The sequence below is a fragment of the Amphiprion ocellaris genome, chromosome 6, assembly GCF_022539595.1.
Source record: "Amphiprion ocellaris isolate individual 3 ecotype Okinawa chromosome 6, ASM2253959v1, whole genome shotgun sequence".
NCBI classification, from domain to species: Eukaryota; Metazoa; Chordata; class Actinopteri; family Pomacentridae; genus Amphiprion; species Amphiprion ocellaris.
The window spans coordinates 31,944,555-31,959,554 of NC_072771.1; the positions used below are offsets into that span (position 1 = coordinate 31,944,555).

Below are 15,000 nucleotides of genomic sequence, written 5' to 3' on the forward strand. Positions count from 1 at the left end.
GGTTCTGTTTCTGTTCTGGTTCTTTCCTGTGGGTTTGAGTGCAGTGTTATGTTCATTTGTTTTTTGTGCAATAAAAGATTTATTAAAATATTAAACAAAAGTGGGAATGCCTGCTTTTGTACAAACAAATGCACAAAATGAGGCAATTATGAGGCTTCTCATAAAAACGCTGAATGCAAAAGGGTTTATCAACACATAAATCATTCATATTTGCCAGGTTAGGCTAAAATACGAGACTACAAATAATACTACATTAGGAGCCGTTTGGGAGTAAAAAGAGCCGACTCTTCTTTGGGAGCCGTGCCAAAAGAACCGTCTCTCTGTATAGAATTGAACTTCCCATCACTTGCTTAGACGACTCCATGTGTGACGGAGGTGCACAAAGGGGTAAGAAAGGCTTCAGCATCTTCATGTCTTATTGGCTGAGCAGCTGAATTACACTCAAGTCAAGACTGTTAGCCAAAAAGAGAACTAGATCCTTTAATGCACTAAAAACAAACCACCTCAGTTTGGACTTGGCATTGGACATGAGAGGCACTCTTAAACTGTTGGGGAATACTTTGTTTATTTTAGACTGCATAGGTATATACGCTTTCCTTTAAATGTATGACTGAAGTTGTGAAATTATTACATTTTTAAAATTAATTATTTACGTGGAAGACAGAATAATGCAAATGTGGAATAGTTTAATGACCTAAGTCAAATTTTGTTATTATTCGCATGTGCAGGGTTTAACATTTAATACACACAGCAGGCATTCATGGAAAAAAAAGGGATTTTACTTATGTGGGATTTCTGCCAAAGTAGAGCTTTATGATCACCAACAACTCTGATACAGAAGCCTTTTCAACAAGATTTATTTTAAGTATGAGAAAGTATAGAAGAATGCCCCATTTCATTGTGTGACATGTAAATATATCGTTTAATTAACGTTATTGTGAATTTATGCAGTGTTGTCATGTTGTATCTGGTCAGTCTGCAGCTAATTTTTAACCATTTTATGTGATGTTAAACATTTCAATCTTTGAAGATGCAACATCTCCAGTGTTATTAATACAATACCTGCTAGAATGGGGTCTTTAAAATGATTCGGCCTGTTATTTTATTTCAGCAGTATATGTCTGAAAACTGACTGTATGAAGTATGACACGTGTTGCTGTACTAGAAATAAACGTCAGGACTTAGAAATAATGTCCATGCACTGAAAATATCAATTTAGTGGGGAAGAAATGCATCATAATTTAAAAGGCGATCATATATTTTAAATTAAAAATCTTATTTTGTGTAGTAACCGGGTCTACAGTTGGTACATAAATATAGTGGAGTAAAAAATACATGTAATACAACCCTAAAGAGTAGAACATAACCTCCAACCCTCCTTACTTCCAGTGCTTTCTTTCCTTTCTTTCTCTTTAGCCGTTTATGGGTGTTTTGGCAAAAATGGTACACTAAATCTATGTTTCCTTTCATCCACAGATGCAACCACCTACGCTCACTTTCTGTTCAACGCGTTTGACATCGACAGAAACGGTTCGATCCGCTTCGAGGACTTCGTCATCGGCTTGTCAGTGTTGCTCAGAGGTTCGGTCACGGAGAAGCTCAACTGGGCTTTTAACCTCTACGACATCAACAAGGACGGCTACATCACCAAAGAGGTAATAGGATGAACGGGATTATGTGAGGGTTTGATCACAAAAAGCTGAATGAAAACAGGAAAATTATTTTGTTCCACAGAAGACAGTACAGACAGACAGGACAAGCAGTTCACATGCATCAAAGGTTTCAGACACCCACTGCTTGTCCATTGATGATTTATGCACATAGACTGTATGTAAAGATGGGAGGATCAAATGATGGAAGAATACAAAAAAGTAGAATAGATAGTTACGGTTATTGTAATAGAACAAAGAAAGGTGGTTTAGCAGCTTTTGGGATTAGCAACAAGTGCTTTATTTATTCTAGTGGGGTGTGTGTGCGTTTAAAAGCCTGTGGGAAAACCTGTTTTTCAGTCTGTTTGATGTTATCCATTGGTTTCCATTGGAGCTGGTTTGATGGGTTGATGTCTCGAGAATGGCTTTATGATCAATGCCATCTTCACCGGTTGAACCTAGGAGGTTCCAAATATAGGAAGTGATGTGAAGTAGAGGGAGAGGGGCATGAAACCGGATAAAAAGTATCAGGATGATTGTGATTATCATGCAAGTGTCCCGGATGCTAGATGCTGTAGCCAAGCAATGCTCCAGGTATTAAATCTGAAATGTCACTTCCAATTCTAACTGAGGCATAAACATATTGAAGTTGACCACAGTTGTCCCCAAAACATTTCTCATCCAGAGAATTTAGTCTTTTTCTCATGGTACAGAAGTATTATTTGTGTTATAGCAACTTGCTGCACCACAGTCTCTGTTTTGTTAGTGTTTGTATGAGATCCTGTAAGTGCCACTCTCTGATTGCTCCCCCGGCACTAGAATGTGTAATGTGTCGTTATTTTAAAATCCTGCAACGTTAGCATGTTTGACATTAACAGAAGTATATATGTGAAACTTCTCTGTTTCTGCAAACCAATTTTTAAATCTATGGATTTTAAAAACTCCTGCAATGTGAGCCCAGTTTGTTAATCAGTCCAGACCAGACATGTCTGTCAAGGCAGTAGCACCTCAGTCGAGTCTGTCTTTGAGGTCTAATGTATTCTTAATTATGGAATTGTTATTATGATGACCACCAGATCACTGATTACCACTGAATAACCTTAGCTTATAGCATCAGTATTACTTGTGTAATTAAGTGTATTGAATCAGTATTTCATGTGAGAAGTTGACACTTTTTGAATGAGAGTCTGTTGGTTCCAAAGCCATTGGTCCGTTTTTAAGTAATATTGCAGAGAGACAGACAAACTAATGCCAATCATCACATCGTCCTTGGTGGAGTAATAATAAGGTATGTGTTTCATAGGTGTGGCATTTAAGTGCTTTGCATGAAGAAAAACCTCACAGCAAAAGATGTTAATTCAGCATTACACACACCCTACATTATTTTTTGTAGCCTTTTATTTAGCACAGAAGAAAATAATAACTCAATTTACATTTGCATATTTTGATATTGCAGCACTCTGGATTCCGAGGCCTCAACCCCAGAAGAATTTTTTTTTAATATATATATTTTAATTTTTATTAATTTTTATTATTTTTATAATTTTTATTTAATATATATATATATATATATATATATATATATATATATATATATATATATATATATATATATATATATATTTATATATATATATATATATATATATATATATATATATATATATATATATATATATATATATATATATATATATAGTCTAATAAAAAAATAATCTTGAAAAAAAATATTTTTTAAAGCCCTTAAGCCTTTTGACAGACTTTTTGTGCACTTTTACAAGTAAACAGTGTGGTATAATGTTTAGAAATGAAAATGTATTTTGCCCGTACTTCTCAAACTAAAGAGTATGAAAGTTAGCACTTTGGTGTCTGTATAGAAATTTAGATCTTGTGCTGTCATCAGTATGAAACCATATCATCCTAACTCAAAGCGTGGTGCCATATTCGTTGCTTCTGCATCTTTATGTCATGTACAAATAAATGCGGCACAAATGTGCATGTATGACATTTTACAGAGTTACATTTTAACACAATTTAACCTAATCATGAATCTTACTCTTTATTCTGTCTTTTTTAAACCTACACGGGCAGCTTAATTCTAAGGTAGCAATAAAATTACACTCATCAAATCTGTTTGCGATTGTGGCGTGAGGCATTGCATCGTTCATGAGACATCTAGTGTTTAAATGTGTCTTTACCATGTGCGTGTAATTTGATTTGGATCTTTGTAACAATTAAACTCAGGCACAGATATTAAAAAGTTGTTTTACTTTTCTTCTGTGCAGGAGATGCTGGCGATTATGAAGTCAATCTATGACATGATGGGGAGGTACACGTACCCCTGCGTGAGGGACGAAGCTCCGTCTGAACACGTCGACAAGTTCTTCCAGGTTCTCAAAACACAGTAATATAAAGCAAACACTGGGCCATGAGGTGCCTTTTAAACAAAGTGCCCTTAAAATGCTCCTTCTAATGTGCCTCTTTGCTTTGTTTCATCTTTCCTTTTCCGACAGAAAATGGACAAAAACCGAGATGGCGTGGTGACTATTGAAGAGTTCATTGAGACCTGTCAGAAGGTGATTCACATTTTCACCTAAACTCAGTCACTCATCAACACGTGTAGTTTACAGCAGGTCAGGGACCCACAATCAGCATCAGTGACAACATGATGTGACAGGCCTTGACTAAGAACAGCCTTCACACGTACAGTAAAAGCATCACCCATGTTTTCCAGAAACATCACACTTCGTTGAACCGCGTCAAGGCACTCCTTCATCTTGTTAATTCCATGTTTATTTTAAAATCGGCTTCTCCCCAAATCCTGTTATCGTTTCCTTGTCGCCACCCCTGTTTCACACAACCAAATACTATCAGGAGAAGGAGACAAGACCAAACCTCATTTCCTCTCTTAACACCTGCAGCTTTTCTTAAGATTCACAGTCTCCTTTTATTGTCAGAGCGCTTCTGATGCTTCCACTCTTTATTACTTATTTGTCATTTTCACATTGATTTTGTTTTATGAATCATTTGAATACATCTCACCCCAAAATGTCTTTCAACAAACCAACACTCACAGAAAGAAAAAGCCAAAAACGCAAAATCAATTAGTTTTCTTTCGTTTTGCTGGTAGACTTCATAACAAGTGGTGTCCTGGCAGTCGGTCGATCTTTATAAACTCATGCTTTGCAACCCTTTTCCTACTCAAAATAACAACAACAAAAAATATTTTAAACGTTAGTGCAGAACCCAAAGTTCCCAAAGACTCCAACTGTGTCAGGCGGATTTTTCTCCCACAATTTCACAATATTAAAAACCACAGATTCTTTGGTTTGAATCCAGACAAAACACAAAGTATGCATTCCTGATGGAGAAAGTGGCTGAAGTCCAAAAAAGTTATCAAATAAGTTAAAAAAAAAAAAACAGTTTGAGTAATTCTCTCAGTGTAAACATTGTATAGATTTAATGTAGAGCTGGAACAAACTTGTGATGTTACTAATTAACCTCACCGCATTCTAAGATAAGATAAACTTTATTGATCTCTCCCTGGGGAAACTGACGTTACAACAGCTAGATACAAATAAAGCAGAGCAGGAAACAAGACAAGGTCAGTAAGGATAAAGATATAATAAGGAAACGTATATTTTTCACATGTACGGATATGACGTAATGGATAATGTACCTAATTCTACTTTTATGGATAGGAGGTGTAATAGATGCCTAAATTACAAATGCAAAATATGTTAAAGTCAAAGACACTTACATCATATGGAAAGATGTGTGTTTTATGTACACCATCCTATTATTTTACTATTTTGGAGCCAGTGATAAAAACCTTCAAAAGGCAACCATCTGTTTATATATTAAAATGTATAAATTAAATACTTTTTTTCACTTGAGTTCACTGCTTGACTTTTTTGCGACAACGTTCAATCTGTATTTGTTTTTGAGGGTTAAAGTCAGCATTAAATCTACTCAAGTGGGGCAGACTTTGTGATCTATGACACGACATGCACAGGATTTTCTTTACGTTTGCTTAAAAATGAACCATGATACATAATCAAATGTTTGTTTTTTTTGTTTTTGTTTTTTTTTTTTAATTTGCTACTGTCAAACTAGATTTTCAGGTAGAGATGCATAATCTGGCTTTTATTTGCTTCTTTGAAATCTCTCTGATTTCCCACCACTGCTTTTAACACTGACCCACACTGAAGACGTCTCTCAGTGCTTTAATAAAAACATGTTTTTACAGCTTCCAAAGCTGTAAAATGGCAAGAGTGGAAATTTTTATCTCCCGATGTTGGTGGTAAGCTGTTGTGAAAAGACATTGTCAGTAAAGAAAATAGACAAATCGAAACAAGGCTTTATATGTGGCTTTTGAACCTTTGTTTTAATTGTTTTGCGGCGGAAAAAATGTAATTACATTGTTTAGATTGTTGCGTTGTGGTCGGTTTGCTTCTTGATGTAGTTGGGATTAAACTGTGTGAGTCAGATGTCGTGTAAATATTAGTGGAAATCTGACGCACATTGGGTGATTTGAGATGTTCTGTGTGTTTAGTTTACACCATAGTCAAACATTGTGCAACAAATCTGTAACTCTGCAGCTGTTCTAACATGCTTCTATCAAAAAGGAGTTCAGATGCTTTTTAGGGAGAATTGACAAAACTTGAAATAGTGCATTTTTGGAAAAGGAGGGACTTTGTAACTGTCTTCTCTTAAATGTAGATTTTTTTTTGCAGCTTATTCTGTATACATAAATTACAGAAAAACACATTGCTAACAAACCTACAACTTTCTCTTGTCTTAAGTTCCAGCTGTGTATTATTTTCTTTTTACAGAAAGAGTAAAGTACTATACATCATAGACAACACACTACTAAACCACAAGAAGTTAATTGATCATCTGTAAAAGTGATCAGTGTTTGGAATGTTATTTCTTAAAAGTAAAAAGTAGTTTATTATATTACAGCATTAACAACTGAGAAAAGAAACTCATTAGAAAACTTTTGCATTAAATTAAAATAGATCTCCAGGTAATTCCTTGTGAATTTTGGTTTTATTGTCCAAAGGGTGTGTAGCCTTTACATATTAAGAATTACTGTATGTTTTATTACAAGTAAACATAAGATCAAGAGGGCATACAACATGTTTTTGTGTTGTTGTTGTTTTTGGAAGCACATGAACATAAATAGAAACCGAGCATACCTGACATCCAGAATCTGACAGCTGGCTCCTGTGCAGCGTTTTGGCTCCTATCGACAGCATTCAGCATTAATCACAGCTGCTATTTACTATTTAAAAAAACAACAACAAAACACAAGCACGTGTAGCTTACTATCTAACTAACTAATAAACTAATTAACTTGTTGGCAGCTACCTGCCAAAGAGTAGGAAAGGAACACAAACTGTGTGAATGTGTCAGTTTTTGATGTAACAGTTTTTCTTATATTTGTTTGTTTTATTGCAAAAAAAGCAACAGAGAAATACAGTAAATTTTAACATTAACAGAGTGCTTGTTTAGAAAAGTAAATAAATAATACATTAAATTAACTGCAAACTTAACATATACTGTTTGTGATAATATATTTTCAGTGTATTTTCATGTGTGAGAGATTCTGTATTAGTCATATCTTATTTCATGCAAATTTGAGATTTTAAAGGGGAACTTTTTCTTTATCCTAAATCATTTTGGAATCATAATTAATATCACTGTTCTGCTGTTCCAGGCAATTTAAAGACTCAAGGAATTAGTTTCTTTGGACCACTATGCACCAGTAGACAAATAACAAGACAAGCTAGAAGATTTTTGTTCAGAATGAGTGATTTTTTAAATCCCTTTTGTCTGAATTTAGCTGAAAACCACAGCATACTTGGTGTTACTTCTACAATGTTGCACAAGTCAAATTGAACTTCTCTTTACTTCACACTTCTGCTAACGGATGTTTTTCTGTTTTTTCCAGGACGAGAACATCATGAACTCCATGCAACTGTTTGAAAATGTGATATAATGAATCAGGATGTCCCCAGTTGTTTTCCCTAATTAGCACAACTCACATACAGAAACAGCACAGTCATGCACCTCGCCTATTTCTCCCACACTCATGTAGGACATCCTGGAACATAATGTAGCTACTGTAAAAAACATAGTTTTTTTTAATTATTTCTCAACAAACTCCTTTAGGTGTATCCTGCAACTGCTCCTGGATTTATTATAAATAACTGTTACTTGTAGAAGAAGAGCATCCTGGGTACATGTTTATGTCCTCGGTGACGCAACAGAAGAGCTCCTTGTGCTTTTATCAACAGACAAAAAGGATCAACAAGGAATGAAGAAGCTTACAATAATCCACTGACCTGAGCCCACATGGATACTAGCTTTAACACGAATACACACTCATATACACACCGACCTGCTGTCTCCTCAAGAGTTTTTAGAGCACTGGATCAAATACAAAAAAAGAGAAATGAACTAAAGCATGTTTGTCATCAAATATGTGATGTGGAATTAGCTTGCACTACAATTTTATGACTATGTATTATATGCGCCTGAAATAAAGGCACTGTAGATACCTGCACCTGATACACCACTGATGGAAACCAGTGTGTATGTATATATGTATAGTTAATAGTTATATCTCCTGCATTGTATCGGTCTCATCTGTGTTGCACTGGGTGATGATGTTGGACCAGATTTGAATATTTGTTTAAGAAATCTCTGTGTTAATTTTAGTTTAATATCATGTTTAGTAATCTTCACAGAATTTAAATGGATTATTCAAATATTTCTCTTTTTTTGTATTTTGGAAGATTATGTTTAGCTGGTCAGAAAAGAAAAGGGAGTCTGTACAGTACTGTGAAGAAACTAAAGACTGTTAAAAGTGTGTCCTTATGCTGAATTAAGGCTTTGTCTTGTTTCTTCAGTATCTGCGAGCATGCTGACTCTTAAGTGCCACGGTATTATGTACAGTACAGTAGGACCTTTGTGATGTCGGTTAATTAAAGATGCTGTCGACAGCTGCGCCTTCCCTTTTTTTAATGCGTCCGTTCACCTTATTTCCCTTCTGTGTTCAGATAATGAAGCAGCAATAACTGGTGGGTGAACAAACATGACATGACATTTATCAGTAGGAAATGACTGATGCAAAAACTGAAGTGAGGATAGTTTGTTTCAAAGTTAAGCTGTAAAATTTGCTTGCGCTGTGGGTGAACATGTAAAGAGGAGTACATGGAGTCGTGAGCAAAAGTTTCCATACACTTGTTGACTCATGAAATCATTGAAAGCCTTGCATCTTTGTCACTAAAACCACGTGAATTTTGATTCTTTCGTAGATTTATTGTAAATCTTCTGGAAGTACAAAATACACATACAGTAATGTTGATGTGTCTTTTGGCCATTTTCACCTTCACTAGGTACTCTTGGTAGCAGCCTACAAGCTTCTGGTCATATCTTTGATCACCCCTCATGACAGAAAAAAACTAGATCTGTTGATTTTCTTCATCACAATCCACAGGACTTTGAGAATGCCAGTCGAAAACTTCAGTTCTAGTCTGATTTCTTCTCCACTTCTGATGAATGTTTGGGATCAGCTACATCCAATGATCCAACCTTCTGGTTAAAGATTTTAGATGTTCCTGAAGATTCTGGAGTTAATTGTAATTCTTCATTATTCCATTTACTTTGTGTAAAGCACCAGTTCCACTAGCAGAAAAATACCCCAGAGCATAATACTGCCACCACCATGCTTGACAGTAAGTTTGGTGTTCTTGTGGTTAAAAGCCTCACCTTTCTCCTCCAAACATGTTTCTGGTAATTGTAGCTCAATTATTGTTTCATCAGACCACAGAACTTTCTACCAGAATTCCTTTTCTTTGTCCATGTGATCAGCAGCCAGCTTGATCCGCTGGTTCTAGAGGATGGGCTTCCTCTAGAACCAGCACCCTACATACGTGTTTGAAAGAAAAAGGCTGCACGTTATGTGTGTGACAGTTTGTGGCAGTCTGAATAACTTTAGGAAATATAAATTGAGATTTCCTGCAGAATGTCCCAAAGCTAAACTTAGGTTTTATTATTAGCTTGACTTTGTGCTTTTGTAATGACTATTTCTCAATTCATTTAGCTTTGTGAAAACACAGCAAACTAATTACCATTTCAAACTGATGCTGGGAGATACAGGGATGCAATAATGGCCTCATAGCTCGTTTTCAAACTGGGAGGGATGGACTTTTAAAGAAAATAATGATGTTTCCTTTAGCAGACAGACCAGCGCTTGAACATCTGCCACCCCAAGAGCTTGTCAAGGTGTTAACAGGACTTCACAGGTGTCAGCTGGTTTTTAAATTATTCAGTACAGCTTTAATAATGAAGTGGAACCCATGTATTTTCAGGTAGCATTGTGTTCATCCTAAATTTCCATTTTATCTGAACCCTTTAAATATTGTACATACTATCATACCCCAGCTGAGACTCCACAGAATGAATTTATGCTAGAAGCCCAGTTATTTAAGTTTCATATATAGAATACGAATATATCAGATCCTGTAAATGTAATCTTCGATATTTTCTCTTAAATCTTAAATGCTAAGAAGTACAGCACAGCAACTGCTTTGCTACTTGCAGGCATGATGAAAGAAGGAGTCAAAATCTTTCAAATGAGCAATACATGCAACTGTTGAATGAAGCCCCAAAATAAAGCAAATTTGTTTGAGTTTGTGCAACAGGAATGGGCTGCTGTGACAGCAGAACAATATCAGAAGCTGGTGGAGAGCATGCCAAGACGCATGGCTATAGTCATCAGAAACAATGGTTATGCAATCAAGTACTAACTCCTGCGTGGATCATGTGACTAGAACAGACAGAAAAGAAAACATGGAATGCCTAAAAGCTGTTTTTGACAGCACAATTCCATAGCTATTGATGTAAGAACTTAAGTGATTTTGGTTATTATCAAGAAAATGTCTAGATATCAGCTCCTAAATTAAACTCTTATGAGCTATTTTGTTGCTGTTATTAAATTTGTCCAAACAGATGTACCTTTAGCTGTACCAGGCACTGAAATGAACAAGAAATTGAAGAAAACAAGGGTGATCTGATCATTTTTTCCATGACTGTGTTCTATTTTGATCTAATCATTGTTTTTATTTTGACTTCTTTACACCTCAAACTGCAATTTATAGGAAACCATCTAAGAGATTTACAATGGAAAACACCTCAGTTAGCTTAAGCATGAAAATGAGTTAATCATATGTCATAAGTACTGTTTTACAACAAACAAAATATGAACACAGCATGCCAATTATCTTTTTTGCTGACTCAGAGAAACAGAAAAACAACTCATTTCTATTGTGTTGTGTAGAAAAGGGCTGCATTCAGCCACAACTGTAACTTTAGGTAGTATTTAATTTTTTAAAAAATGCATGCTGTGCTTTTATTTCTTTAGTATAGGTTGAAAAGTGACTATAGCTCTCAGAGCATTGGAGTAAAAAGTATAATAGGTCTGAATTACAGTGGTGAGGAAGTAGCATAAAATCATAAAAACTATCTTCAGTACAGTGTTTGAGCAAGTGTACTTCCCACCCCTGCCTGCTGGCGTAGCCACCTGGCTCCAACTGTGTTATGACAGAATAATTGCATGATCCCAGGCGTGCGAATGTAGGCCAATAAAGGTAGTGCAAATAAATATCCATTAGGTGGCAGTGTGGTGGGACACATGAGGCTGAACGCACAGTGGAGGTCGTGCAGAAAGACCCCATTTTATCAATTTGCGAGGCAGTAAACGGCGTGCTGGCTAAGTAACTGTACACAGCAGACAAATAACAGGCGGCTTATGCAAGAAAGGTTATTATTACAGAAAGAGTCGGATCCTCAGACCCTGATATCCTCACACAGAAGGAGGCTGGGCTGCGTCACCTGCCAGGCCGCCTCTGATTAGCTGAGCCGCGCCTCAGGGGGCGGGACCGAGAGGCTGGCACTTGACGTCAGGAGCGAAGTGAGCATGCGCGGCTGGAGAACGTCAACCCCCGTGGCTTTATGAAACACGAAATCCCTCCATGGGCAGCGCGTACGGCAGTTGTGTCAAAGCGCGTTTGTCGAAGAGAAGGAGCTCGTCTCGGAGGAAACCGGGCCTGAAGACGGTCTCGCCTGTCCCTCACCGCTGTCCGCCGTTTATGTGACCGACCCTCTGCCTTCAACCGCTCCTCTGTTCGGCTCGCGCTTCAACAACACAGAGCACGGGGACGAGCCAACGGTCGTAACGTTAGCCGAGAAGGGAAGTGGACTCCGTCTTCTATTTCATCAGGCAAGTGAGTACAAAACGTGCCATTTTAATCCCGTGAGACGGACTTTAGCACACGTGTGGCCGTTAGGAAGCCGGGCTGGCAGGCGGCTCCGGCTCTGGATGCCCCCCGTGAGCGTCGCTACAGCCGGGGCTCCTCCTCCGGCTCGGTTAGAGATGTAAAGGTCCCTGAGGACTTCGTGGGCCGGCGTGACCGTGTGTCTGCTGATGCTGGAGTGTGACCGAGAAAAATCAAGGCCCTATTAATCAGGCTCGTCCCTCATTTCCTCCACGTAGTTACCTTTCCCCTCTTTAGCACGGCAAAAAAAATTACATTTCACGCCGCATCTTTATCTGTATCTCTTTTAAGGAGGCCAGATGCCTCAAGGTTTCAAGATAATCAGGGTTTATTGTGACTCCTGCACACAAAACACAGAGCAGGGAGCATGTATTAATAAAAAGCAATGCCTTGTATCATTGAAATTAATGAGAGCCCATAAGGTAGAGCTGATATGAACCAGCTCTAACTGGGACACATTGTTTGGCCAATAAGATTCATTGGCTCATGATGATGATGGTGGTGGTGTCCTGGAAACGTGGCTTGGCAGGTGTGGGTGTGTGTACATCTGTCATCTGTAAACACACATTACTGAAAAGGGACTAAAAAGGCAAGAGGACTGTAGTTGTGATGAAGTGTTGATTGAGGTAATAAGGACGCAGCATCCTTTGGAGTCACATCCAAAATAGCTGAACATGTGCCACAGAGCAGATTGACTGCCTCAGCTTCCAGTCTAATCAATGAGTAGTTACCTTTCCAGATGACTCCGCTATTCCCAGGTTGCCCAGACTAGGTATTTTTGACCCAAATGCACCTGCTAGAAAGATACATCAACATTTCGAGCATGAAGAAATGCTTCTCAGTAGGTGGCCTTCACCGTCAGGGTCATCAAACTGTGATAATATGATGAAGGAAGGACATAATACAACTAACTGTTATGGTTCAAATGTTGCTTGAGATTTGGCCTTTTCTGAATTTCCTCTTCTGTCTGACAGTAGGTTCTATAAATGTAGTGCGGACCATCATTTTCACATCACTGTCCATTAAACTGACGTAATTGGGTGGAACCACTGTTCTAGTCCAGTAAATGTCTGGTTTTTCCTTTTGCTTTGCGCTAAGCAGGACTTTATTGTACCAACCAGTATAATGAGACATACATGCATACATACACACACATTCTTTTACACCCACATTCCATAAATACTAAAATTTAATGCTGCAAAGGTTTCTGTTTAGGCTAAAGTGTGTTTTGTAATTACTATTTTTTTAAATTTAATGTTTCCATGATATGTTTGAAATTTTTTGCAGAGCATCCTTTAAATCAGTACAGTTTTCTCCTTTTTGGTTAAATTTAATTTGTTCATGTAGTGCCAATTCATGACATAACCCTTTACAGAGTAAGATGAAGACCTTACAGTATTATATTATGAAGAGAAACTCCACATTATCCTTTGAGCAAGCAATTTGATGATGGTGGGAAGTAAAAACTCTCATTTTAACAGCAGGAAATCCATAGCAGAATCAGATATGGGGAAGGCGGTTATCTGCCTCAACCAGTTGGATGAGGTTAATGGCCAATTCATGCTTTACATACTGATTTCTCCAGTGGTTATTTTTAGTGTTCAGCCTCAGCTTCAGTGAATTCTTCTTCATGTTGTGCAACAAGTTTATCATGATAGTGATTATGCACAGTTCATATATGTAGTTACTGTTATCAACAGCTAATTGGCTAGCTTATCGTATAAGCTCTAAATTACCTTCAGTTGTGTTCTTGCTGAGTCAAAAACAATCAAAATAAAATTTACTGATTGAGTATGATTTGATTCAATTTAATAGTGCCAATCCATAACATCTATCATTACATATTAAGATGTGGTCTTACAAGTAACCTCACAAAGTTATACAAATCCAAAATTTCATTGGGATTCCCCCTGAACTAGCACTGGACAACAGCATTTCCATATATAAGAAGTTTGAATCAGATCTAAGTAGCGCTCAGTGCACATACACTACCAGTCAAAAGTTTGGACACCTTCTCATTCAACGTTTTTTCTTTATTTTTACTACATCGTAGATACATATGAAGACATCAAAACTATGAAACAAGATATATGGAATTATGTAGCAAACAAATAGTTGTGAAATAACTCTAGAAATGTTTTATATTTTAGATTCCTCAAAGTAGCCACCCTTTGCTTTGATGACAGCCTTGCAAACCCTTGGCATGCTCTCTATGAGCTTCATGAGGTAGTCACCTGAAATGGTTTTCACTTCACAAGTGTGCCTTGTCAAGATTAATTTGTAGAATTTCTTGCCTTCTAAATGGGGTTGGGACCATCAGTTGTGCAGAAGTCAGGTTGGTACACAGTTGACAGCCCTATTTGGAAACTGTTAGAATCTATATTATAGCAAGAACTAATAAGCTAAGTAAAGAGAAACAACAGTCCATCATTACTTTAAGAACTGAGGTCAGTCAGTTCAGAAAATTACAAAAACTTTGACTGTATCCCCAAATGCAGTCGCAAAAACCATCAAGCGCTGCGATGAAACTGGCTCACATGAAGACCACCCCAGGAAAGGAAGACCAAGAAGCACCTCTGCTGCTGAGAAGTTCATCTGGGTCACCAGCCTCAGAAATTGCAAGTTAACAGCAGCTCAGATTAGAGCTCAGATAAATGCCACACAGAGTTCTAGTAGCAGACACATCTCTACATCAACTGTTCAGAGGATCAGACCTTCATGGTCAAATAGCTGCTAAGAAACCACTACTAAGGAAAAGAAGAAGAGATTTGTTTGGGCCAAGAAGCACAAGGAATGGACATTAGACCAGTGAAAATCTGTGCTTTGGTCTGATGAGTCCAAATGTGAGATCTTTTGGTTCCACTGTGTCTTTGTGCGACACAGAAAAGGTGAATGGATGGTCTCTACATGGAGGAGGAGGTGTGATGGTGTGGGGGTGCTTTGCTGGTGACACTGTTGGGGATTTATTCAAAACTGAAGGCTCACTGAACCAGCATGGCTACCAC

General features: G+C 37.5%; 2 protein-coding genes across 11 annotated transcripts in view; both read left to right on the plus strand.

Annotated features, from left to right (window-relative positions):
• The window catches only part of kcnip3a (Kv channel interacting protein 3a, calsenilin), a 78,448-nt gene extending 69,789 nt beyond the window's left edge, over nt 1-8,659 (plus strand). For all 4 annotated transcript variants that reach the window (XM_023294514.3, XM_035941072.2, XM_023294516.3 and 1 more), the window contains 4 exons: nt 1,477-1,655; nt 3,935-4,039; nt 4,163-4,225; nt 7,606-8,659. In XM_023294514.3, the coding sequence (XP_023150282.1) occupies nt 1,477-1,655; nt 3,935-4,039; nt 4,163-4,225; nt 7,606-7,653 (395 nt within the window). In that variant the 3' untranslated portion in view covers nt 7,654-8,659. The remainder of the gene's footprint in view (nt 1-1,476; nt 1,656-3,934; nt 4,040-4,162; nt 4,226-7,605) is intronic.
• A 2,973-nt stretch (nt 8,660-11,632) lies between these two features.
• slc23a2 (solute carrier family 23 member 2) overlaps nt 11,633-15,000 on the plus strand; it is a 48,645-nt gene continuing 45,277 nt past the window's right edge. For 2 of the 7 annotated variants that reach the window (XM_055011681.1, XM_055011683.1), the window contains exon 1: nt 11,633-11,944. The gene's annotated coding sequence lies outside the window, so the exon portion shown is untranslated. The remainder of the gene's footprint in view (nt 11,945-15,000) is intronic. The other 5 variants (XM_055011682.1, XM_055011684.1, XM_055011685.1 and 2 more) reach the window with 3 other exon arrangements.